The 26,996-nt window shown below is 53.3% G+C and overlaps 1 protein-coding gene across 5 annotated transcripts in view; it reads left to right on the forward strand.

The window, feature by feature from the left end:
• The window catches only part of PACSIN3 (protein kinase C and casein kinase substrate in neurons 3), a 249,608-nt gene that overhangs the window by 152,154 nt on the left and 70,458 nt on the right, over positions 1 to 26,996 (forward strand). For all 5 annotated transcript variants that reach the window (XM_069221670.1, XM_069221668.1, XM_069221672.1 and 2 more), the window contains 3 exons: positions 5,708 to 5,943; positions 9,994 to 10,149; positions 18,210 to 18,385. In XM_069221670.1, the coding sequence (XP_069077771.1) occupies positions 5,708 to 5,943; positions 9,994 to 10,149; positions 18,210 to 18,385 (568 nt within the window). The remainder of the gene's footprint in view (positions 1 to 5,707; positions 5,944 to 9,993; positions 10,150 to 18,209; positions 18,386 to 26,996) is intronic.

Here is a 26,996-nt window from a genome sequence, read left to right on the forward strand (position 1 = left end):
CTGGGAATGGCACTGGTCTTGTGTTTTTTTTTTTCTGAACTCTTTTTATTGGTTTTTCCAACAACCTAGCGGATGATGGAAACCCACCCTTGGTCTTGTGTGTCTTGAACGTGTTGCAAAGGTTTGGTCCATGGCATGTCACTGGTCTTGCCTTATAAATGTGCAGAGATGGTTTGGTCTGTAATGGGTGTATGGTTCTTATTTGGTCTTCATTGGGTGGTTTGGATTTTTTTTTTATCCATGGGCTGTTTCCAGTTTCTTTTTCTGTGGATGTGCTGAGAAGGTTTTGCCAATGGTCGGCACATGGAGAGTGGTCCATGGTTAATACCAGTCTCCTGTCTGGTAGATGGCCTGAAATGATTACATCGATGGAGTGCTGATAGGTTTGCGTGTCGTGAAATGTGCTAAACCGGACTGGATCCTAGTGGTGTTGCTGGTCTCCTGTCTCATGAATATTCTGAGATGGCTGAGCCTATGAAGTGCTGTGCGGACGTGGTCTGAGCCATAGTAAGTTACTCGTGTCCTCTCTGCTAGATGTGGTGAGAGGTTTTGGTTCATGGTGGTTTACTGCTCTCTTTTCTGGTGAACGTGCACAGAAAGTTCAGTCAAGGGTGGTGTGTGGAAAGTATTTGGTCCATGGATGGTCACTGGCTTTGTGATTGTTCTAAGATGGGTTGGTCCATACAGAGGATGCTGGTCTAGTGATGGCTGTAAAGAGATGGTTTGGTCCATGGATGGTGATTTTTTTTTATTTTTTTTTATCGAATAGCTTCTACTTGGGCTTCACTGCAGCACTGAACTTGCACAGCTGCTGAAGAAGCCTTTTTGCCACTAAGGGCAGAATGTGGAAGGGCAGGCTTGGACCATGATGGGGAGTTTGTGTGGGACTGGTGAGTGGTAGGGCCTGGCCCATTGATGGGTGAGGTGTGTGACTGGGTCCAGGGTGTCTTGAGTGTAAAGGGTACCACAGGAGGCAGAGAATTAATGGGCACAGATAAACAGAACTGTGCAGAAGGTGCACGCTGGTACCTTTCTGATCAGGAGCTTGGCGCAGAGCACGGAAATAAGACCAATATGATGTTGAGTCAAGAGTGCCAGAATGGCACTTATGGTAGCTTGGCATGCAATAGAAAGACACACTAAGGGTAGAACTTGGTATTGACAAGGCCTGCGGTAGTTGATGGGGAGGGGCTGTCAACTGACATGAGTGAAATGAGAAAATGGCATCCGGAGTGGCAATGTGGGCCTTGATATGTCTTCAATGTACAGCATAAATCAAGTAAACAGCATAGAATTCTAGGCAATAAGGCTGCAGAACAGAACTGTGAGAGGAGGCCTCTTTTTGCATGGTTAGCCCCCACTTTTTGCCTGATGTTGATGTGTTCTAGAAGTTGGTAGTGCCCAGGACCCCTGCTAAACAGGTTCCCTGGGCCAGAGCTATTTCCCTAAATCTGTTGTGATGCTTGACACAATTGGATACACTTTTAAATACCCCTATAAATCCCTATTAAATGGGTACTCCAGCACCCAGGGCATGGGATATTAAGAGTAGACCCCTGGGGCAGCAGCACTGATTGTGCCACCCCCAAGGTCCCTGTACCCAGATGCACCCATCATTGCCATTGCAGGCTGTGTGTACTGGGGCAACCCTAAAAGGATAAACTCGACATGGCACACTGTGTGCCCTGTCCAGCCCACACTACATATGTTATGGGTAAGTCACCCCTCTAGCAGGCCTTCTAGCCTTAAGGCAGGGTGCACCATACTGTATGTGAAGGCATAATTGCATGAGTAATATGCCCCCACTGCGTCCTTGCCAAACCTAGGACCTAGTGAGTGAACAGAGCAGCCATTTTAAATGCATGTACTGGACACTGGTCAAACACAAGTTTCCCACCTACATGATAGCTACTCTGCAGCCTGGGTTGTTTGGTATCAAACAACTCAGAATGATAAATCCAAACTAGTACCAGTATTGGATTTAACCCTAAATGTACCCAGGGGCCACCTTAGAGGTGCCACCTTCAAAAGCTAACCCTAACTGGCAGAGTTGCTGACTGGTTCCATCCAGCTGCCACTCCAGACGGCCAATATACAAACCAGAGAGCCAGGGCTCTCCCCAGGTTTGTAAGACAATGCCCTTCCTGGGTGAAGGAGCTAACCTCCCTCCCTCGGGAACGTGCAACACCCTGGCGCCGAGCTTCAAAGGGCCACAGCCAGTGCTTAATTTGTGTTTGTTGTTTCCGGTGCGGAGCACCCGCACTTAATTCTGAGGACCGTCGCTTAATCTTCTGTCTCAAGCATTTACTGCGAGCAAAAGACACGTGGGAAAGACTGAGGAAGAGAAAAATGAAAAAGCGTCAGAAAGGGGGAAAGCAGGAAGCTGACAGTGCGCTGAAGGGGTAGGGAGTGGCTATAAATGGACGGAAGAGGCCCGAGTTGGCTTCAGGATTACGCTGCCTCAGTATTATGTGCTTGCACTTTTAATTGCAGCAGCCGCGTGTTTAAGAGGAGGGCTTTGAGCACTGGCACCTTTTTATTTACAAACTAAGCACTGGCCACAGCCCCTGAAACTCGAGCCCCAAGGCGTGCTGCTAGCAGCAGAGGGCTTCCCTCTTTGCAAACCCCCACTTTTGGCTGGAGCAAAGGTGGGAAACCAGACAAAGGGTAGGAGGAGTGGCCTCACTGAGCATGCACCACCCCGAGGGCTTGCATGTGAAGGGGACCCTCTATTTCAGTTTTCTCCATCTTAGAATGGAGGAAAACAGCCATTAAGGAAGTGCTCACTGTAGTGGGTGTAGCCACCCAAGAGTAAGTGCCCCATTGGACACTACCAGGTCCCCCCCCTAAAACGCCCATTAAATTCAGTATTTAGTGGGATCCCCTAGACCAAGAAATCAGATTGTACAGGAAGAAAGAAGACCGCACCAAAGAACCTGCCAGGACGAGAAGCGAGGACCTGCTGCACCAGAAGAGGCTCCAAGACCCCTGATTGCTGCACCAGAGCCCAACAATCGCCACTGCGCAGGAGCTGACCACTGGACCGACCTCAAAAGCCCCAGAGGAACTCCAGGCTTTGCAAATAGCCTAAATCTCCTTCCTGAGTATGGAGTCAGCACTCAAGAAAATCAAGAAACCTGCAAAGGACTAACAAACCAGTGAGGGTCACTTCACTAAATCGCCGATATCACCGCGACCAGAAGTCACAGCTGGACCCGACGACACACCGACGACCACCCAGATGTGACCCGCAACTGTGCCAAGTTTGGCACTGTGCCCTCTAGTGGCAGAGTTACAGCAATACCCCGGGTACTGGTCAGCTGATGCCGGACCAACAAAAAACCAGCTCCCCCAGAGCTGAAAAAGGATCAGAAGGAAGCCCCAGTCGAGGGACTTCAGGAACACCCTGGACCTTCGGCCAAAGTGCCCCTGTTGTCCTGTAAGTCGCCCTCAGAAACTCACCTCCAGCTCCAGTAGACTCTGTTGCGCACAGCATCCAAGATCTACAAAACGCCCTTCACCTGGCCGCCCTGGGCCTTGAATTGCAGGATCTGCTGTGCGCCCTGGGTCCCCAATCCCTTGCGACCTTGACAGCCCCAGGGGACTCCAAGGCACCATCTCTAATTCTGCAAACCAGCTCCTTTTCCAGGTGGCCCTGTGCCAAGAACCTTTCCAACGCTGCTCCTGCCGGAACCGGGATACGCCTGAGGCTCTCCAGCTGGCACAAGGTGTGCCCCCCGCCTACTGCGACCATCCTTCAAAAGAAGAGACTGGTAACTCACCTGTGCAATTTTTAATGCATTTTTAAAAGTGACTGCCTATGGATTCCAATAATGGGTAATTACGCACAGAAAGACTAACTTTATTAAAACTTCAAAAAGTCATAACAAGAAAAGTACTTAATGTAGTCTAAAGATTTTGGTCTTAAAATTTATATAAAAGTCTGAAGTATTTTATTTTACAAAATTCCGGTCTCGATTTATTCATTGTGTATGGTGCATGATTGGATTTGTGAGTACAACAAAAGCTTAGCTCAACTCCTGGATTAGCCTTACTGCTCGACTAGCTACCTTAAAAATTGGCATATTAGGTGGTCTATTTTCTACCTCTGGAAACCGTGTGGTTGCCTAGACCCTCTGCATAGTGTTCTTGGTTTTGCACACTGCATAGAGAGCCAGCCTCCAACAAGAACGGATACCGTGGAGATTTTGCCCGTCCCCTGTGTGATGCTGAGAGCATTGGCCAAAACATAGGAGCAGGCTGGGAAGCAAAGTGACTTTCTCCTGATCCTTTAAGTGAGTGATATTGAACTGGATGGACTGTGCCTACCTTGATCCTTACTTCACTGAGCGTTTTGTGGTGGTGTTACCTTGCACCGGAGTGGGTGCACTGAGAAGGTTTCTTCTAGTTTTGTTCTTGGAGTTTCAGGGATGGTGCTAGTGCAGTTTCTTCCATGGTTCACTTGCTGGAGATGTTTTGTTCCGGAGAGGGTTGGTTCTGGCACAGTTTCTGCCATGGTTCACATGCTGGAAGTGTTTTGTTCCAGAGAGCGTTGATTCGGGTGAATTTGCTTCCATGGTTTACACGCTGGAGATGTTTTGTTCCAGAGAGGGTTCATTCTGGCACAGCTTCTGCCATGGTTCACATGCTGGAGATGTTTTGTTCCAGAGAGGGTTGATTATGGCACAGATGCTTCCAAGGTTAACATGCTGGAGATGTTTTGTTCCAGAGAGCGTGGATTCTGGCACAGGTGCTTCCACGGTTCACATGCTGGAGATGTTTTGTTCCAGAGAGCGTTGATTCTGGTACAGTTGCTTCCATGGTTCACATGCGGAGATGTTTTGTTCCAGAGAGGGTTGATTCTGGTACAGTTGCTTCCATGGTTCACATGCGGAGATGTTTTGTTCCAGAGAGGGTTGATTCTGGCACAGTTGCTTCAATGGTTCACATGCAGAGATGTTTTGTTCCAGAGAGGGTTGATTCGGGTGAAGTTGCTTCCATGGTTTACACGCTGGAGATATTGTGTTCCAGAGAGGGTTGATTCTGGTGCAGTTTTTTTCCACAGTTCACACATGGAGATGTTTTGCTCCAGAGAGGGTTCATTCTGACACAACTTCTGCCATGGTTCACATGCTGGAGATGTTTTGTTCCAGAGAGCGCTGATTCTGGTGAAGTTGCGGCCATGGTTTACATGCGGAGATGTTATGTTCCAGAGAGGGTTGATTCTGGTACGGTTGCTTCCATGAGTCGCATGCGGATATGTTTTGTTCCGGAGAAGGTTGCTGATATTTCTTTCTCCCTTGGTGGAAACTAAGATAAGTTTGCTCTTTGGGGTTCGGTGGCTGTGCTTATTTGGATTTTTCTGAAGTTGGTGTGCTGATGTGAAGGGTATGCTGAGATGTTTTATTCCATGTTGAATATGCTGAGGAGCTGGCTCCATATGAGGTGGGTGTCATGAGACGGTTTCTCTGATGGTGCATACTTTGAGATAGTGGGCTCTAAAGTTGATGAAAAGATTCTGGTGAGTAAGTAATGATGACTGGGTTGAATTGGATTGTTTCTTCCAGTGAAGACTTGCTTCAGTGGTGTCCTCTGCGGTGGAGACTCTGACATGCTGGTTCCATTTTGTTGCTGCTTTTGAGATGAAAATAGACTAGTTTTCTTCTCTACAGCTCATGGTCTCTTCTTCTCCACTGTCTTCCTTCAGGCCCACAGTATGGCACCCTGGAGAAGGCGTGGCATGCCTTCATGCTGGCGGCGGATAAACTGAGTGAGATCCACCAGGAGCTGCGGGACCACCTGGCTGGTGAGGACAGCGAGAAGGTGCGCGCCTGGCAGAAGGAGGCCTTCCACAAGCAGCTGATGGGCGACTTCAAAGAAGCCAAAGAAGCCGAGGACGGATTCCGCAAGGCACAGAAGCCCTGGGTGAAGAAGCTGAAAGATGTGAGCATCCCACGGCACAAGTTGGGGGCGAGGAATGAAAGTGTTGTGGAGGGAGCGGGGCCAGGGGAGAGGGAGTGAGGCCAGGGGAGAGGGAGCAGGGGACGGGGAAGTGGGGCCAGGGGAGAGGGAGCAGGGGACGGGGAAGTGGGGCCAGGGGAGAGGGAGCAGGGGACGGGGAAGCGGGGCCAGGGGAGAGGGAGCAGGGGACGGGGAAGCGGGCCAGGGGAGAGGGGACGGGGAAGCGGGGCCAGGGGAGAGGGAGCAGGGGACGGGGAAGCGGGGCCAGGGGAGAGTGAGCAGGGGACGGGGAAGCGGGGTCAGGGGAGAGGGAGCAGGGGAACGGGGAAGCGGGGTCAGGGGAGAGGGAGCAGGGGACGGGGAAGCGGGGCCAGGGAGCAGGGGATGGTGAAGCGGGGCCAGGGGAGAGGGAGCAGGGGACTGGGAAGCGGGCCAGGGGAGAGGGAGCAGGGGATGGGGAAGCGGGGTCAGAGGAGCGGGGTCAGAGGAGCGGGGTCAGGGGAGAGGGAGCAGGGGACGGGGAAGCGGGGTCAGAGGAGCTGGGTCAGGGGAGAGGGAGCAGGGGACGGGGAAGCGGGCCAGGTGAGAGGGAGCAGGGGACGGGGAAGCGCGGCCAGGGGAGAGGGAGCAGGGGACGGGGAAGCGGGGTCAGGGGAGAGGGAGCAGGGGAACGGGGAAGCGCGGTCAGGGGAGAGGGAGCAGGGGACGGGGAGCCGGGTCTGGGGAGAGGGAGCAGGGGACAGGGAGCCGGGTCTGGGGAGAGGGAGCATGATCAGGGGAGAGGGAGCGGGATCAGGGGAGAGGGAGCGGGATCAGGGGAGAGGGAGCGGGATCAGGGGAAAGGGAGCGGGGCCAGGGGAGAGGGAGTTGGGAGAGTGAGCAGGGCCAGGGGAGAGGGAGCAGGGGACGGGGAAGCAGGGTCAGGGGAGAGGGAGTTGGGAGCGGGACCAGGGGAGAGGGGGCGGGGCCAGGGGAGAGGGAACTGGGAGAGGGGGCGGGGCCAGGGGAGAGGGAGTTGGGAGAGGGAGCGGGGCCAGGGGAGAGGGAGCTGGACCAGTCGGAGGAACGAAGGTGAGTGAAAGGTGGCGGCAGGGATGGAGTTGGAAAGAGAAGGGTCAAGAGGTGGCGGTGTCCTGGCCCTTTCCCTTGAGCCCACGTCCTCGCCAAGCCCCTCAGCTTCACACCTCTTTAGGACCACGCTAGCCCCAGCAGTCCACGAGCATCGAAGTTTAAGGTCTATTTCAGGCATGCCAGGGCATATCCTAGCTTCTAGGCGCTATTCGAAATATTTAAGGATGAAATACCAGAAACTTAGGCATTCAACAATACAACTAAACATGCACAATACGTGCTAATCGTGCACGGTTTGTGCACAGCGCAGGCAGGGGGTGCGTTCCTTGAGGGCGCACCTCTCCACACTCCCTCCTTTGGAGGCTGTCGGTGTCCCCTCAGTCTCACCCTCGTTGGAGACTCAAAAGGTTGAAGTTTACATTGAAGGTTTGGGGGGACAAGCGAGGAGAGATGCTGATGAGGCATCTCTCGAGACTGTAAGGTCTGACACCGTGTTGGGATCGGGGACTGCAGGAGGTGCCACCCTGGTGCCCAGACAGGTGGCACCTGGGCCTCATGGGTGTAAGAGCTGAGAGTGTGGGGCCAGTTCACACTCCGCCTCGGAGGATAAAGGGGCCACAGTCTACCTTCATCCTTCTGGTTGGGGTTTCCTTCCTCTGCTTTATTCTCTGCTATTCTGTCCCAAGCGCAGGAAACTCAAGGAAGGCCAACACATGCCAGTTACATGGGAAGCCACTGACCCGTGACGTGCATGCATGTATCAATGTAGATCATGAGGGGCCTTTTCTTGGGGTGCTGAGGTAGTTAAAGGGCAGGTGCTCTAGCTTATCGATGGTGTCCCAGGGCTCCTGTACTGGTGCCCCCCAGATAGACATGGCCAAGTTACTCCCTTTAGACACTTGGCTGCCTCGTGAGTAGTGCAGGCTAGCGCCTGGAGGTATAAGCTCGGACTAAGTGTGTCACAGAAAGGTTATCCGGCCCCTGCAGGTCTTCTGGGCATCAGGTCCTCTCTTCTGCAAACAGGTGCAGTCCTGAGGCAGGCTGTGCTCCAGGCTGGTCCCTGCAGCACACGTGTGGCAGGCGTCCCTGACTGGCACAGTCTGTGCAGAGGGCAGCTAATCCCTAGCTGTCCACCAGCGCCTAGAGGCTCCTAGAAGCCCGGACAATGCACGAAAATACTGCTCTCCAGAGGTGGAGTTTGTCAGCCCCTCTAGGGGTCGGGGCACGAAGCCAGAGACACATCCAGGACTGTCATGGCTCGGTTTGACATGTATGATGCTTGTGGCGCTCATGGAGACAATACTGGACTGTACACCTGGTTTAAGGGGCGTTGGTGTTCGCCTCTTTCAGCTATTGGCTTCTTTAGTGCTGGAACCTTCAGCCATTGGCTTCAGATATTGTCAATCACATATCAGGTCAGTTTAGGTGTGCCCTTCTTCCTGCGTTATAATGCGTAAGTAACTTTTGTGAATCTGAAATCCGTAGGCAGGTGGCCTGGTAGCAGGAGGGACTGAGTGCTGGCGAGCATCTGAAGAGCTGCTGCACAAAACAAAGGCGGCTTTATTCTCCATAACTTCAGTTAGTATTAGAGGTCTGATGTCTGTGCGGTATACACAGGCCTGATCAACACACAATACACACGTCAAACCTAGAGTCTTTGCCAATGTTTGGTAAACTTGAAACACTTCCCATGATCCAGAAGTGCACCTCCCTTCTGTGCTCAGTTTGTATAAGTTTCTTGGCCAAGGGCAGTACATTTCACATGGCCCCAGCACATTTGTGGATTGGAAGCCAGGCAGACGTCCGCGCAGGTCGCAACACAATAAGTGCATGGGCGTGAAGGTGGCCCGGGTTCTCCATAGCTATTGCGTTGCACATCATGAGGTGCTACAGCTGGAGTGGAGGAACCTTTCTGATGTCGCTCGCTGGCTGGACTCTCCTGTCCGCTCTAGTGGTCTGGTCTCACAGCGCAGGATCCTGGTGTCACCGGAGTAGGTCTGTCTCGTGGGACAGGATCCACTAATGTGATTCCCACACTACGCAGACATCTGTTGCTTCAGTAGATGGATTTACTCATGGGGCCGCAGTTCACTCTCTCTTTAGTGGGCACCAGGAACGTGCAAAGATGTCATGTGGTAGGTGGGCTTGGGACACGTGGCAGGACCCACCAGTGTTAATCCCTTTTTAGGGCAGGGTGCTGGTGGTCTCCACACGGCCCCAGGGGCAGGGTCCTGGTGGTCTCCAGAGGGCCCCTGGGGCAGGGTCCCGGTGGTCTCCAGAGGGCCCCTGGGGCAGGGTCCCGGTGGTCTCCAGAGGGCCCCTGGGGCAGGGTCCCGGTGGTCTCCAGAGGGCCCCTGGGGCAGGGTCCCGGTGGCCTCCAGAGGGCCCCTGGGGCAGGGTCCCGGTGGCCTCCAGAGGGCCCCTGGGGCAGGGTCCCGGTGGCCTCCAGGGGGCCCCTGGGGCAGGGTCCCGGTGGCCTCCAGGGGGCCCCTGGGGCAGGGTCCCGGTGGCCTCCAGGGGGCCCCTGGGGCAGGGTCCCGGTGGCCTCCAGGGGGCCCCTGGGGCAGGGTCCCGGTGGCCTCCAGGGGGCCCCTGGGGCAGGGTCCCGGTGGTCTCCAGGGGGCCCCTGGGGCTGGATCCCGGTGGTCTCTATAGGGCCCCAGAGGTTGGATCCTGGTGGTCTCCAGGGGGCCCCCTTGGGCTGGATCCTGGTGGTCTCCAGGGGGCCCCTGGGGCTGGACCCTGGTGGTCTCCAGAGGGCCCCAGAGACTGGATCCTGGTGGTCTCCAGGGGGCCCCAGAGACTGGACTGGGGCAGGATCCCGGTGGTCTCTAGTAGGCCCTGGTGGTCTCCAGATGCCCCTGGGGCAGGATTCCGGTGGTCTCTATAGGGCCCTTGTAAGATGCACCAATCCGGGTGTCGCTTCCCTCTGCTTTTCTCACTCCACCCTCTCTTTAACAGGTGGAGGCTGCGAAGAAAAGCTACCACGCGGCCCGGAAGGATGAGAAGACAGCAGTGACCCGTGAGAACCACTCCAAGGCAGATGCCTCCGTGTCCCAGGAACAACTGCGCAAACTGCAGGACCGCGTGGAGCGCTGCAGCGAGGAGGCCGAGAAGGTAAGCAAGGGGTTGGGTGTGACCAACAGGCTGAGAAACTATTGGGGCAGAATGAGGACATGACTGGGGTGCCAAGATGTGGGGGCCAAGAGTGAGGCCAGGAAGTGAAGCCTGTGGCGATGATGAGATGGAGACGAGATGATGAGTGTATGAAGGGAAGGCCAAGAAGTTAAGGGTGTACGGGGTCAAGTTGCGGGTTTGGACACTTACCTCTCCGTCCCTCAGGAGGTCCTGCAGCCTCTGGAATTGACGTTAGCCATAGAATGGGGGTGCATAGCGAGAAGACCTTGAAAGTGAGGGGTTACTTGGAGCTAGGACTGGGAGTTTGGAGGTATGCAAGATGAAACAAACTGGAGGGTCCAAGTTGGGGCTGTTCTGTAGTCAGTAGAAGGTACTGGAGAGGGTGGGGTTGATGTTTAAATGCCAGTGGGCCTGTGAGTTGCCAACAAGGTAGAGGATTTAGCCAGGAGTGATTCCGCACTGATGCAGACTGAGCTATGAGAATGTTGGTACAACATGAAGCAGAAGGGATGGCGCAGAGGGGGAGACCATGTAATGTGTCAGTACTTGAAGGAAACCAGCTTGGTTCCTAGAATGCCTTCTGGGTGAGGTGTTGGCGCATTGTGCCCTGTGATACGGTTAATATGGAAAGTGTTCAGAAAATGGGGGTTCTGAGGTGGTTTCATGTAAGACTCCCTAGGGGGCTCCTTCATCATTCTCGTGTCTCTTCCAGAGGCTTACCAAGGAATATACAAGTCAAGTGTTCTCTAAAAGTGCACTCTGCCTCGTGAGATTCTGCAGTGTGTGCTCTCGCGAGAACTTCCCTCTGTCGGGAAACTCCTCAGTACAGGAAGTACTCTGTGTAAAACTCAGCATGCCTGTCCACAAGGGACACCTTCTCTGGGGACATTCACCAGTATGTGTACTCACGAGTAGGCGCTGTATTATGAGATTCAGCAACACTTGTATTCAGAGGGGACCCTTCCCTGGACAAGGGGTCCCTTCCCTGGACAAGGGGTCCCTTCCCTGGACAAGGGGTCCCTAGGCTAGCAGACTGTGTAAGAACTTCAGTTTTAGATATTAACCCTGGACATTTGTAGTTTGTACACACACATCATGCGACCTCACGTTTAAAGAGGTCACACAGTGAACAAGACACAACTGGCAAGGGGCATGTGTAAAATACAAGGTATTACAGTGGTACCTTTCACCAAGCCTTAAAGAAACCTTGTGCAAAGATTTTTATAAACTCTGATGTGAAATCCAAAAACGTGTTAGTCATTAAATATCAGAATAGACCTGAAGTGCGCTCACCCCTCCAGTCTGCCGTCCTGATGAACCTTTCTAAGTCTGGAGGTGTCAGTCTCCCCTGATCTCAGTGAGGGCCAGGCCTCCTCCTGGAGTTCATTCCTCCTCTTTCCCTCAGGCAGGGCTCAGGGGGATTTTGGACCTGCAGTTGGGTGACATCTTGGGCTTCATGTTGGTCTTGGTTCCTCCCAGGACACAGATATCCTCTAGAGCCCTAAAGTCTATTTATTACATGTCGTTGGTAATGGACCCTAGACCTCCCTGAACCAGAATGCGTCGTCCTCCCTGGTCCTGCAGAGGAGTGGGGTTACCCAGGAACCTCAGAAGGTCCACGTTCACCACCCTGTGGTGGGGGCTCCAGGGCCCTGTCCTGATATGAACCTCTGTCTGTTGCATTAATATATTGCCCCCTCACATACAGGCAGAACATGTAACGCTATAGAGACCTGGGAATCCCGACACGTCCTACTCTGCTACAAGGGTTTCCTTCTGTACTAGAGTCTAGGGTTACGAAAGTGTGTGTGTGTGTATATATATATCTCATACACACACGCATTGCCTACTCTAGAGGAGGACTTTACATCTAGCATTCAGTGAAACTGGTGCCTGAGACTGGGGGGTATTAAGAGCATCCCACATAACCCCCTCTAACAGCCAGACACTCACACTGTCTCTCACACACCCTACTCTGCAGCAAGAGTTTACACCAAGGACCTGAGACTGAGATATTCAGGTCATCACACATAACTAACATACTCTCTCACTCCCTCTCCCTCCAGCACAGGCTTACTTCTCGAACCCGATGAACCAGTTATCTGAGGCTTTGGGGTTTCCAAACATTTCCACATAACTGACACACTCTCGTACAGACTCACTCTCACTCACTCCACTGCACACGTTTACATCTACCACTCCAGACTGGGGGTACCCACAGTTTCCCACATAACGCGCTCTCACGCTCATGCACACTCACTCACTCTGCTGCACACGCTCTTTCACTCCAGACTGGGAGTATCCACAGTATCCCACATAAGCACACTGACTCAGTCACCCACGAAGTCCACCCAGAGGCTCCCACATATCTGCTTCCAGATGCTTACCTGCATGGCTGCAGTATAGTGACTGGGCCTGTAAGGCTCACTTCAAACACCCTGTAGGTTGCTCCTGCAAGGGAGTCCCCAGAACCCACTACCCTGTCTCTAGGGCTGCAAACCAGTCATTCACTTCCATTCTCAAAACAGGGGCTGGAGGGGAGGGTTTCACCTGCTATAGGTGGTTCCTATAGAGAACAGTCAGAAGTGTTTTAACCAGTATCAGTACCTCCACCCTACAGTGTGAATGGGTAGTACTGGTCTTTAACAGAGACTGTAAACGTGTCCCTTTTACTCACACTTGAGTGATGAGGTAAAGGTGTGGCCAACCAGTGCCAGAAAATCGACCTGTAGCCACATAATCCCTCTAAGGAAGGCTTGTGTGGAATCCCACAGCATCCAATATTCATTCTGCGGGTGCAGAGTCTGCGGCCGCCATAAGTAGGTCCTGGGAGCTGAAGACCCGGCTTTTCGAGTAGAGTCACTAGGTCCTAGGTGTGGCTAGACTCACACCTGCCCAGTGCCAGGATACCCTCCCCGGGTGATAGTGCGCTCTACAAATCTGTGTAACATAGCAGGAGCTGGAACACCAGCAGAACAGATAGCAGCTCAACATTGAGCACAGTGGTTCACCCGTCCATCCTCACAGAGGGAGCACGCCCGCTCTCAGCACTCACTCCTGACACTGCCTGACCTTCGTGGCTCTGGTCTGTACAGAGTTTACAGACCTTCCCATGAGGGAGTTCGTAGGCATCACCTTGGTACCCAGGCATGATGATTAATGCTGCCACCGCTGACCGTTCCCCACAGCAAGGTAGAGAGGGGAGTAGATACTCGCAGTGGCATAGGGGCACTCTATGAATTGTCCCCCACTTCAGCCAAGCTCTAGGGTCACAATCTATGTAAACAGAGACCCTCAGTGGACGTGTATGGTTGTCATATTCAGGGAGGTAAAACATTTAAAAAAACAAAACCTTCTACAACTGTCCAGTGACTTCCAGGAGATCAGCACTTGGCAGAGACGCTCTCCTAAGCAATGCAGAAGGTGCTCTGTCCCAACAGAGGTCATTACATCTATTTCCTTAAGGTTTCCTGTCGAGTGACCCATAGCACCTCACTTTAGAGCACTTTACACCGGAGCAGATAAGTTTCTGCTAAGGGCGATGTTAGAATATACATGTGGAAAAACAGTGCTGCGGGGAGTGCCTGCAGGAAGCTGGCATGGCGGGGAGTGCCTGCAGGAAGCTGGCATGGCGGGGAGTGCCTGCTGGAAGCTGGCATGGGGGGGAGTGCCTGCTGGAAGCTGGCATGGCGGGGAGTGCCTGCAGGAAGCTGGCATGGCGGGAGTGCCTGCAGGAAGCTGGCATGGCGGGGAGTGCCTGCCTGCAGGAAGCTGGCATGGCGGGGAGTGCCTGCCTGCAGGAAGCTGGCATGGCGGGGAGTGCCTGCCTGCAGGAAGCTGGCATGGCGGGGAGTGCCTGCCTGCAGGAAGCTGGCATGGCGGGGAGTGCCTGCCTGCCGGAAGCTGGCATGGCGGGGAGTGCCTGCAGGAAGCTGGCATGGCGGGGAGTGCCTGCAGGAAGCTGGCATGGTGGAGAGTGCCTGCCTGCAGGAAGCTGGCATGGCGGGGAGTGCCTGGAAGTACAGAAGTGTTTTAGCGTTGGGATACTCTCACGGTGTAAATGCCCTTGCTTGTTTAAAAGGTGTGAGTGAAACTGTGACGCGAGGTGGGTTTGTAGCCCTTTCGCAGTGATACCTACTTCTCAAGGCCCACCCAGGACTGGCAGAATCCTCCACTCCTTTCACCTGTAGATTTGAACTGAGCCTCATCCCACACCCAATCCCCTTCACTCTACTACTGCCCCAACCAATCCCCTTCACTCCACTACTGACCCAACCAATCCCCTTCACTCCACTACTGACCCAACCAATCCCCTTCACTCCACTACTGACCCAACCAATCCCCTTCACTCCACTACTGACCCAACCAATCCCCTTCACCCCACTACTGACCCAGCCAATCCCCTTCACTCCACTACTGACCCAGCCAATCCCCTTCACTCCACTACTGACCCAGCCAATCCCCTTCACTCCACTACTGACCCAGCCAATCCCCTTCACTCCACTACTGACCCAGCCAATCCCCTTCACTCCACTACTGACCCACCTAATCCTCTTCACTCCACTACTGACCCACCCAATTCCCTTCACTCCACTACTGACCCACCTAATCCTCTTCACTCCACTACTGACCCACCTAATCCTCTTCACTCCACTACTGACCCACCCAATTCCCTTCACTCCACTACTGACCCACCCAATTCCCTTCACTCCACTACTGACCCACCCAATTCCCTTCACTCCACTGCTGATCTAACCAATCCTCTTCACTCCACTACTGACCCAGCCAATCCTCTTCACTCCACTACTGACCCAGCCAATCCTCTTCACTCCACTACTGACCCAGCCAATCCTAGTCACTCCACTACTGACCCAGCCAATCTCCATCACTCCACTACTGACTTAACCAATCCCCTTCACACCGCTACTGCCCCACCCGATCCCCGTCACTCCACTACTGGCCCAGCCAATCCCCGTCACTCCACTACTGACCGAGCCAATCCCCGTCACTCCACTACTGACCTAACCAATCCCCTTCAGTCCACTACTGCCCCAGCCAATCCCCTTCAGTCCACTACTGCCCCAGCCAATCCCCTTCAGTCCACTACTGCCCCAGCCAATCCCCTTCAGTCCACTACTGCCCCAGCCAATCCCCTTCAGTCCACTACTGCCCCAGCCAATCCCCTTCAGTCCACTACTGCCCCAGCCAATCCCCTTCAGTCCACTACTGCCCCAGCCAATCCCCTTCAGTCCACTACTGCCCCAGCCAATCCCCTTCAGCCCAATACTGCCCCAGCCAATCCTCTTCACTCCACTACTGCCCCAGCCAATCCTCTTCACTCCACTACTGCCCCAGCCAATCCTCCTCACTCCGCTACTGCCCCACCCAATCATCTTCACTCCACTACTGACCCACCCAATCATCTTCACAACACTACTGTGTAGGAGGCTGGCCTGGTTTGTAGTGGGTACCAAATGTACTTACACCTTATACCAGGTCCAGTTATCCCTTATTAGTGAAATGTAGGCAGTGTCTAGAAGCCAGGCTGTCTAGGGGTAGCTGTGGATGAGCAGCCAAGGCTTATCTAGGAGACATGCAAAGCTCTTGCAATACCACTGTAGTCACACAGTACTCACACACATGACAGAAAATACTCAGTGTTACAAAAACGACAGGTACTTTATTTTTAGTGACACAATGCCAAAAATACCTTCGAGACTATACTCCCTTAGGAGGTAAGTAATATCCACAGTATATACTCTACAATGCAGAAATTCCTGTAAAAACAGTAAAAACAGAAAACAGTGCAAATAGTGAAAATCACAATAGATTGCAATGGGCCTAAGGGGAACATAAACCATATAATAAAATTGTGGAATGCGAAAGTCTGTGTCCCACCTAGGCAAGTGTAGTGTGTAGAGGGGCACTGGGAGTGTAAGAAAACACCAAAGGTAAGTAAAATCCCCCACCCCAGGGCACAGGAAAACAGGAGTAAATCACAGCAAGTTTCCTGAAACACACAAGAAGTTGTGATAGAATATTATGCAAGAACCCGAAGAGACTACAAGACACCAATGATGTCTTACTGGACCTGAAGTCCTGTGGAAAAAGGGCAGCAAGTCCAAGAAGCACTGAAGAGTCCAGGGAGAGCAGGAGCCCCTGCTAACCGGGCTGACGGTGCAAGTACCACCGGTGAGAAGACAAAGTCAGTAATGCACCCAAGAAGACAGATGCGAGTTCCTGGTTGGTGCAGAAGATGTCCTACACCGGATGGATGATTGCAGTCTGATTTGCATCGTTGGATTCTGCCAACAAGCCTTGGCATACCCAAAGCTCGCAGTTAGCGGAAAATGTCACTGCCCGGGACCAGGAGGGACCTGGTGGCCACAACCCCGGATGGGGAGACCGAGAGGGCTCTCAGCAACTCAGAGAGCCCTCAAAAGACCAGGCAGTGCGCACAGGATTCCCACAGCACGGGGACAAAGAAGGTGCAAACGGAGGCCCACGCAGCACGACACAAAGGGATTCCACGCCGCCAGAGAACCACTCAGGAAGCTGTGCGTCACAGGATGGAGTGCTGGGGGCCTAAACTGTGCTGTGCACGAAAAACTTCTTGGAAGGTTGCACACAAGCCTTGGAAACTGCAAGTCACACGGTGCACAGGGGTACTGTCTTGCATGGAGAGGCAAGGTCTTACCTCCACCAAAGTTGGACAGCTCTATCCAATCCGCTTCACTGCGCTTCCCCAGCTCCACCCACCCTCACTGTCCTCTGCGTGACCTCATCTGTCCAGTTCTGCCTCATTCCTGTCTCCCCACAACTCCCGCCCTCACTTTCTGTACATTCCTTTCCTTCTGTTTGAAGTTTTTAATCATTAACCTGGTTGCTCAGACTTTCTCTTCTCTTGATGGATCTAAGCCAGACAGGAAGCGGCCACCTGGGATGAGTGCAGGAGGTGGGCCAGTGTGGTTGCTGCTGAACCCTCCAGGTATGTGGCCACTGCGGGGCCTTCTGTGGCCTCTGGGCTTGCGGCCACGGCGGGCGTTACCAGACCCTTTGGGGCTTCTGTATTCATCAAACTTGCATTACAAAAAAAGCAAAGGGGGCAAGAAATGGGGAGAGTTTACGGTCCGGTGCACCCATCTCCCTAGGTAAACCTAATCTACAAACCAAGATTCACTATTCCCGAAATTCAAGGATACGCTCTACCAATTAGGGAGTGAGTCTTTGGTCCCCACAAGCACTAGCTTTTGGGGACCAGTGAGGACAAGTATGTGCTTCCATGGAGAGTGCAAGTGTCCTTTCGATAGACCGGTGTATGCTTCCATGGTTTCATGGACGGTTTGAATGTCCTTTGGGTGGACCAGTATGTGCTTCCATGGTTTCATGGACGGTTTGAATGTCCTTTGGGTGGACCAGTATGTGCTTCCATGGTTTCAGGGAGGGTTTGGGTGTCGTTTCGATAGACAATGTGTGTTTCCATAGTTCCATGGACGGTGCAAGTGTCCTTCCGATATACCGGTGTGTGTGCTTCCATGGTTTTATGGGAGGGTGTGAGGTGTTCTTTCGGTAGACCCGGTATGTGCTTCCATGGAGGGTGCAAGTGTCCTTTTGATGGACCAGTAGGTGCTTCCATGGAGGGTGCGAGTGTCCTTTTGTTAGACCGATATGAGATTCCATGTTTTCTAGGAGGGTTTGGGTGTCGTTTCGATAGACAATGTGTTTCCATAGTTGCATCGATGGTGCAGTGTCCTTCCGATATACCCGTGTGTGCTTCCATGGTTTTATGGAGGGTGTGAGATGTTCTTTCGATAGACCCGGTATATGCTTCCATGGTTGCAGGAAGAGTGCAAGTGTTGTTCCATGGTGGCAGGGGGGGTACACATGTTGTTTCAGCAGGCCGGTGTGTTGTGCACCAGGGTAGTGGGAATGCTGTTTGTGTCCTTAATATAAACTACTCTGCTCTGCCGGGGTTTTAGGGAAATGCTCACTCACGTGCCTTGCTGTGTCTTTACCTGTTTCTGACCATCTCTCCTCAGTGTAAGGACCGATATGAGAAGATGCTGGACGAGCTGAACCGCTACAATCCGCGCTACATGGAAGACATGGAGCAAGTGTTCGAAACTTGCCAGGAAGCGGAGCAGCGACGCCTGCGCTTCTTCAAAGAGGTCCTTCTTGACTTCCACCATCACCTGAACATCTCCACCAATGAGAGGTATGTCAGCCGGGTGGGTGTGCTATCCACTGCTAAAGTTCCTCACTGTAAATGCTGCCCCTCACCTTCTGCCCCCTGTGAAATCCATGAGGACCCAACACCAGTGCCAAGAGGGCAGCTTTCGTTAGCTCTCCCATGTGGTGGTTTGCATGTTCTTCGGCTCAGAGGCTGCAGTTAGTGCCGGTTGTGGTGGCACGTGTGCTGCTAGTCTACAGTATGTCAGACCTGTATCCACTCATGCAGATGAGGCTTCTATCCTAAGCTTGCCTAGTGCCAGACTGCTTTGTCTGGGGCCCAGTACAGTATGCATGTACATGGCCCTGACTGGATCTAGAGTGAACGCTGCACCCAGATGTGCAGAGGTGAACCTGCAGAGCGTCCCTGACCCAGGAGCGGTGTAAAGTATGCATGTGCATGGCCCTGACTTCACATCACGAGTACATGCTGCGTGGTGTGCAGAGGTGAACCTGCATCATGTCTGAGGCCCAGCAGCGGTGTAAAGTATGCATGTGCATGGCCCTGACTTCACATCACGAGTACATGCTGCGTGGTGTGCAGAGGTGAACCTGCATCATGTCTGAGGCCCAGCAGCGGTGTAAAGTATGCATGTGCATGGCCCTGACTTCACATCATGAGTACATGCTGCGTGGTGTGCAGAGGTGAGCCTGCCGCGTGGCTGTGGCCCAGCAGCGGTGTAAAGTATGCATGTGCGTGGCCCTGACTTCACATCACGAGTACATGCTGCGTGGTGTGCAGAGGTGAGCCTGCAGCGTGGCCGTGGCCCAGCAGCGGTGTAAAGTATGCATGTGCGTGGCCCTGACTTCACATCCCGTGTACATGCTGCGTGGTGTGCAGAGGTGAGCCTGCAGCGTGGCCGTGGCCCAGCAGCGGTGTAAAGTATGCATGTGCGTGGCCCTGACTTCACATCCCGTGTACATGCTGCGTGGTGTGTAGAGGTGAGCCTGCAGCGTGGCTGTGGCCCAGCAGCGGTGTAAAGTATGCATGTGCGTGGCCCTGACTTCACATCCCGTGTACATGCTGCGTGGTGTGCAGAGGTGAGCCTGCAGCGTGGCTGTGGCCCAGCAGCGGTGTAAAGTATGCATGTGCATGGCCCTGACTTTACATCATGAGTACATGCTGCGTGATGTGCAGAGGTGAGATGTGCAGAGGTGAACCTGCAGCATTGCTGTGGCCCAGCAGCGGTGTAAAGTATGCATGTGCATGGCCCTGACTTCACATCACAAGTACATGCTGCGTGGTGTGCAGAGGTGAACCTGCAGCGTGTCCCTGACCCATGAGCGGTGTAAAGTATGCATGTGCATGGCCCTGACTTCACATCACGAGTACATGCTGCGTGGTGTGCAGAGGTGAACCTGCAGCGTGTCCCTGACCCAGGAGCGGTGTAAAGTATGCATGTGCGTGGCCCTGACTTCACATCCCGTGTACATGCTGCGTGGTGTGCAGAGGTGAGCCTGCAGCGTGGCTGTGGCCCAGCAGCGGTGTAAAGTATGCATGTGCATGGCCCTGACTTCACATCACGAGTACATGCTGCGTGGTGTGCAGAGGTGAACCTGCAGCGTGTCCCTGACCCAGGAGCAGTGTAAAGTATGCATGTGCGTGGCCCTGACTTCACATCCCGTGTACATGCTGCGTGGTGTGCAGAGGTGAGCCTGCAGCGTGGCTGTGGCCCAGCAGCGGTGTAAAGTATGCATGTGCATGGCCCTGACTTCACATCACGAGTACATGCTGCGTGGTGTGCAGAGGTGAACCTGCAGCGTGTCCCTGACCCAGGAGCGGTGTAAAGTATGCATGTGCATGGCCCTGACTGGATCTAGAGTGAACGCTGCACCCAGATGTGCAGAGGTGAACCTGCAGCGTGTCCCTGACCCAGGAGCGGTGTAAAGTATGCATGTGCATGGCCCTGACTTCACATCACGAGTACATGCTGCGTGGTGTGCAGAGGTGAACCTGCAGCGTGTCCCTGACCCAGGAGCGGTGTAAAGTATGCATGTGCATGGCCCTGACTGGATCTAGAGTGAACGCTGCACCCACATGTGCAGAGGTGAACCTGCAGCGTGTCCCTGACCCAGGAGCGGTGTAAAGTATGCATGTGCATGGCCCTGACTTCACATCACGAGTACATGCTGTGTGGTGTGCAGAGGTGAACCTGCAGCGTGGCTGTGGCCCAGGAGCGGTGTAACTGTCCCAGATGGGCTTACACTGGGTGAGGTATGGGTCAGAGTGCCCACATGGGTATTACACTGAGTGAGGTATGGGCGAGAGTGCCCACATGGGTATTACACTGAGTGAGGTATGGGCGAGAGTGCCCACATGGGTATTACACTGAGTGAGGTATGGGTCAGAGTGTCCCACATGGGTATTACACTGAGTGAGGTATGGGTCAGAGTGCCCCACATGGGTATTAAACTGAGTGAGGTATGGGTCAGAGTGCCCCACATGGGCTTACACTGAAGGAGATATGGGTCAGAGTGCCCACATGGGTATTACAGTGAGTGAGGTATGGATCAGAGTACCCCCAGATGGGCTTATACTGAGTGAGGTATGGGTCAGAGTACCCCCACATGGGCTTATACTGAGTGAGGTTTTGGTCAGAGTGCCCCAGATGGGCTTACACTGAGTGAGTTATGGGTCAGAGTATCCCACATGGAGTTATACTGAGTGAGGTATGGGTCAGAGTGCCCACATGGGTATTACACTGAGTGAGGTATGGGTCAGAGTACCCCAGGTGGGCTTACACTGAGTGAGGTATGGGTCAGAGTACCCCACATGGGCTTATACTGAGTGAGGTATGGGTCAGAGTTCTCCACATAGGCTCACACTGAGTGAGGTATGGGTCAGAGTTCTCCACATAAGTGAGTTATGGATCAGTCAGAGTGCCCCAGATGGGCTTACACTGGGTGAGTTATGGGCCAGTGTGCCCCATGCTCCTGAGGGACCTAATCTGAATGAGTTCAGGGTTAGAGTGCCCTACAGGGGGCTACACTGAGTAGGTTGACAGTCAGTGTGCCTAAAAATCATATTCAGCACCATGGCCAGCTGTCATTAGTACAGGAGGTGCAGTGTCACCGGGGCTCAGGGCTGTGAAGGGCCCACTCCTCCCGATTATATATGGGATAAGGAACCCCTGTACATAGTACGGATATTACAGTACTGAAGCCGAGGGCTCTTACTACAGCCTGGAGCTCCATGGTGGATGGCAAAAACCGTACAACGCAGCCAGTTTGGGATCCGTCGCTTATAATCTTTGGGCAAAAAGGAGTTTATATTCTGTTAAACCATTCATTAGAGAAACAATCCATTGCTGTGCTATAAATAGGTAGGTACTGCCATCTGCAGGCCACAGCGTTGAACGGCAGCTGCAGGGACTTCACTACTTGTAGGTGAGCCCTGGTATTTAAGGGTAAGTTATAGGACCATAGCGCCCTCACTGACCATACCATGACCAGCAGATGGCGCTAGCTGTATTAAATAGATTTAAATATATTTAAATTCACCCGCCTGTTCATGTCCCTGCATGGGCAGGGCCTGGCTGGCGGCGATGCACAGTGGATGAGTGGTACATGGAGGCCGTGTGCCCAACTAGGCAGCACATACTTGAAGACCATGCAGGGTGGGTCACGTCCCTGCACAGTGGATGAGTGGTACATGGGGGCCGTGTGCCCAACTAGGCGGCACATATCTGAAGACCATGCAGGGTGGGTCACGTCCCTGCACAGTGGATGAGTGGTACATGGGGGCCGTGTGCCCAACTAGGCGGCACATATCTGAAGACCATGCAGGGTGGGTCACGTCCCTGCACAGTGGATGAGTGGTACATGGGGGCCGTGTGCCCAACTAGCCGGCACATATCTGAAGACCATGCAGGGTGGGTCACGTCCCTGCACAGTGGATGAGTGGTGATGGAGGCCGTGTGCCCAACTAGGCGGCACATATCTGAAGACCATGCAGGGTTGGTCACGTCCCTGCACAGTGGATGAGTGGTACATGGAGGCCGTGTGCCCAACTAGGCGGCACATACTTGAAGACCATGCAGGGTGGGTCACGTCCCTGCACAGTGGAAGAGTTGTACATGGGGGCCGTGTGCCCAACTAGGCGGCACATACTTGAAGACCATGCAGGGTGGGTCACGTCCCTGCACAGTGGAAGAGTTGTACATGGGGGCCGTGTGCCCAACTAGGCAGCACATATCTGAAGACCATGCAGGGTGGGTCACGTCCCTGCACAGTGGATGAGTGGTACATGGGGGCCGTGTGCCCAACTAGCCGGCACATATCTGAAGACCATGCAGGGTGGGTCACGTCCCTGCACAGTGGATGAGTGGTAGATGGAGGCCGTGTGCCCAACTAGGCGGCACATACTTGAAGACCATGCAGGGTGGGTCACGTCCCTGCACAGTGGATGAGTGGTAGATGGAGGCCGTGTGCCCAACTAGGCGGCACATATCTGAAGACCATGCAGGGTGGGTCACGTCCCTGCACAGTGGATGAGTGGTAGATGGAGGCCGTGTGCCCAATTAGGCGGCACATACTTGAAGACCATGCAGGGTGGGTCACGTCCCTGCACAGTGGATGAGTGGTAGATGGAGGCCGTGTGCCCAACTAGGCGGCACATATCTGAAGACCATGCAGGGTGGGTCACGTCCCTGCATGAGCGGCAGGGCCTGGCTGGCGGCGATGCACAGTGCATGAGTGGTACACGGAGACCGTGTGCCCAACCACCCACACATACAAAGCCCTACACAACACAGGACCAGAATACCTGAGCAGCCGCATACTTTCACCAACCCACTAGACACCTACGCTCTCACTCCCTCCTCTCATCCGCAAAAGCAAACCTGGAAGGTCGCTCATTCTACTACATCGGCCCCAAGACATGGAACAACCTCTCAACACAGAGCCTGCTCCTCTCTTCTTGAGCTCTGCAAGAATCAAAGCTGGTCTCTTTGTGTAAGCAACTTACAGACCACAAAATGACACGCATGCCCAAGTGCCTGGGCGCCCTCTGGGGTGATCAGTGTGCTATACAAATCAATATAAGGTAACATATCCGAGGATCATGTTTGGTGGGTCATGGCTATGCATGTATCAACGGTGAGGTGATAAATGAGGTCATCACTCATTTCACCGGTGTAATTTGCGTTGTCGTCGGTCACGTGCACTGGCCATAAACCGCTCCTTTGGAGTGAGGTATGCTTACCGTGCTAGCCATAGGGGGCCCTTTTCAGCGTTTTTGGTTTGTTTCAGAACCATAATGTCACATTGACTCTTTCTTCAAGGACTATAGAATATTTGTGCAATGTCAGTAAAAAATAAACGTAGCCCGATAACACTTAATTTAGAGCAGCTTCACTAAAACCACATTGAGGTATTGATGAAAAAAAGATAAAAGTAACATTCTAGCTAGGTGTTGAAATGAGATAAGAAGTAAAATGTAAACCCCCCCAAACATTTACTATTTATACTTTAGTGAACTTACTATAAACTGCATCCTAGTCATGTGCGGCTTATGACCTCACATAATACACCACTCGTGCTGTGCTCATTGACCTCATTGATGACATCATTCATGATACTACTATTCACAGTACTTCATAAAGCTTTACCCCATTTGAACAAAGAGCTGTAAGGCATTGTGCCCCGGATAGTTAAGGTAACAGCTGGCACCGCGATGTTACCAGACCAATCGCAGTCCTAGAGTCACCCTGGGTCTGCATAAATGATCAGTCTGCTCCCTGTTGCACTTGCCAGAGTGACTGACTGCAAGCTTCTCTTCCATGACGTATCGCTGGACTGCTGCCAGCTGACCAGGCAAGCCATCCTGCTATTCTGAATCTGCTGGCACTGGCCTCTGAGCTCAAATGACTGTTGACATCTGCAAAATACCCACCAGGTGGTAACTCTACAGTGCTTGCACCCACTCAGTCTGCAACAGAAATAACTGAACATGCTTTCGCCCTGCCTAAAGACATTCAGAAGGCACTCGCTAAGTTCCAAGATACTCCCTCTTTTCTTAGTTTATTTTAAGAACCACAGGTTCAAATTCTACATGTAATATCTCATTCGAAAGGTATTGCAGGTAAGCACTTTAGGAACTTTAAATCATAAAAACTGCATGTATACTTTTCAAGTTATTGACAAATAGCTGTTTTAAAAGTGGACACTTAGTGCAATTTTCACAGTTCCTAGGGGAGGTAAGTATTTGTTAGGTTAACCAGGTAAGTAAGACACTTACAGGGTTCAGTTCTTGGTCCAAGGTAGCCCACCGTTGGGGGTTCAGAGCAACCCCAAAGTCACCACACCAGCAGCTCAGGGCCGGTCAGGTGCAGAGTTCAAAGTGGTGCCCAAAACGCATAGGCTAGAATGGAGAGAAGGGGGTGCCCCGGTTCCGGTCTGCTTGCAGGTAAGTACCCGCGTCTTCGGAGGGCAGACCAGGGGGGTTTTGTAGGGCACCGGGGGGGACACAAGCCCACACAGAAATTTCACCCTCAGCAGCGCGGGGGCGGCCGGGTGCAGTGTAGAAACAAGCGTCGGGTTCGCAATGTTAGTCTATGAGAGATCAACGGATCTCTTCAGCGCTGCAGGCAGGCAAGGGGGGGCTTCCTCGGGGAAACCTCCACTTGGGCAAGGGAGAGGGACTCCTGGGGGTCACTTCTCCAGTGAAAGTCCGGTCCTTCAGGTCCTGGGGGCTGCGGGTGCAGGGTCTTTTCCAGGCGTCGGGACTTAGGTTTCAGAGAGTCGCGGTCAGGGGAAGCCTCGGGATTCCCTCTGCAGGCGGCGCTGTGGGGGCTCAGGGGGGACAGGTTTTGGTACTCACAGTCGGAGAGTAGTCCGGGGGTCCCTCCTGAGGTATTGGATCTCCACCAGCCGAGTCGGGGTCGCCGGGTGCAGTGTTGCAAGTCTCACGCTTCTTGCGGGGAGCTTGCAGGGTTCTTTCAAGGCTGCTGGAAACAAAGTTGCAGCCTTTCTTGGAGCAGGTCCGCTGTCCTCGGGAGTTTCTTGTCTTTTCGAAGCAGGGGCAGTCCTCAGAGGATGTCGAGGTCGCTGGTCCCTTTGGAAGGCGTCGCTGGAGCAGGATCTTTGGAAGGCAGGAGACAGGCCGGTGAGTTTCTGGAGCCAAGGCAGTTGTCGTCTTCTGGTCTTCCTCTGCAGGGGTTTTCAGCTGGGCAGTCCTTCTTCTTGTTGTTGCAGGAATCTAATTTTCTAGGGTTCAGGGTAGCCCTTAAATACTAAATTTAAGGGCGTGTTTAGGTCTGGGGGGTTAGTAGCCAATGGCTACTAGCCCTGAGGGTGGGTACACCCTCTTTGTGCCTCCTCCCAAGGGGAGGGGGGTCACAATCCTAACCCTATTGGGGGAATCCTCCATCTGCAAGATGGAGGATTTCTAAAAGTCAGAGTCACCTCAGCTCAGGACACCTTAGGGGCTGTCCTGACTGGCCAGTGACTCCTCCTTGTTGCTTTCTTTGTTCCCTCCAGCCTTGCCGCCAAAAGTGGGGGCCGTGGCCGGAGGGGGCGGGCAACTCCACTAAGCTGGAGTGCCCTGCTGGGCTGTGACAAAGGGGTGAGCCTTTGAGGCTCACCGCCAGGTGTCACAGCTCCTGCCTGGGGGAGGTGTTAGCATCTCCACCCAGTGCAGGCTTTGTTACTGGCCTCAGAGTGACAAAGGCACTCTCCCCATGGGGCCAGCAACATGTCTCTGGTGTGGCAGGCTGCTGGAACTAGTCAGCCTACACAGACAGTCGGTTAAGTTTCAGGGGGCACCTCTAAGGTGCCCTCTGTGGTGTATTTTACAATAAAATGTACACTGGCATCAGTGTGCATTTATTGTGCTGAGAAGTTTGATACCAAACTTCCCAGTTTTCAGTGTAGCCATTATGGTGCTGTGGAGTTCGTGTTTGACAGACTCCCAGACCATATACTCTTATGGCTACCCTGCACTTACAATGTCTAAGGTTTTGTTTAGACACTGTAGGGGCACAGTGCTCAGGCACTGGTACCCTCACCTATGGTATAGTGCACCCTGCCTTAGGGCTGTAAGGCCTGCTAGAGGGGTGACTGACCTATACTTGCATAGGCAGTGAGAGGCTGGCATGGCACCCTGAGGGGAGTGCCATGTCGACGTACTCATTTTGTTCTCACTGGCACACACAGGCTTGTAAGCAGTGTGTCTGTGCGGAGTGAGGGGTCTCTAGGGTGGCATAAGACATGCTGCAGCCCTTAGAGACCTTCCCTGGCATCAGGGCCCTTGGTACTAGAAGTACCAGTTACAAGGGACTTACCTAAGTGCCAGGGTTGTGCCAATGGTGGAAACAATGGTACATTTTAGGTGAAAGAACACTGGTGCTGGGGCCTGGTTAGCAGGGTCCCAGCACACTTCTCAGTCAAGTCAGCATCAGTATCAGGCAAAAAGTGGGGGGTAACTGCAACAGGGAGCCATTTCTTTACACAAGCCCCTCCCCCCCCAGCCCACAGACCAGGAGACTCAGCCAAAGCTGGAAGAGTCTTCCTAGTCTGTCAGGCGAGGAAGAGTAGAGGAAATGGCTGGTTTGTTGCAGGGCCTACTCTGCCTTACATCCTCCTGTTCAGGTCATTCC

Source organism: Pleurodeles waltl, chromosome 3_1 (assembly GCF_031143425.1).
Source record: "Pleurodeles waltl isolate 20211129_DDA chromosome 3_1, aPleWal1.hap1.20221129, whole genome shotgun sequence".
Classification (NCBI taxonomy): Eukaryota; Metazoa; Chordata; class Amphibia; order Caudata; family Salamandridae; genus Pleurodeles; species Pleurodeles waltl.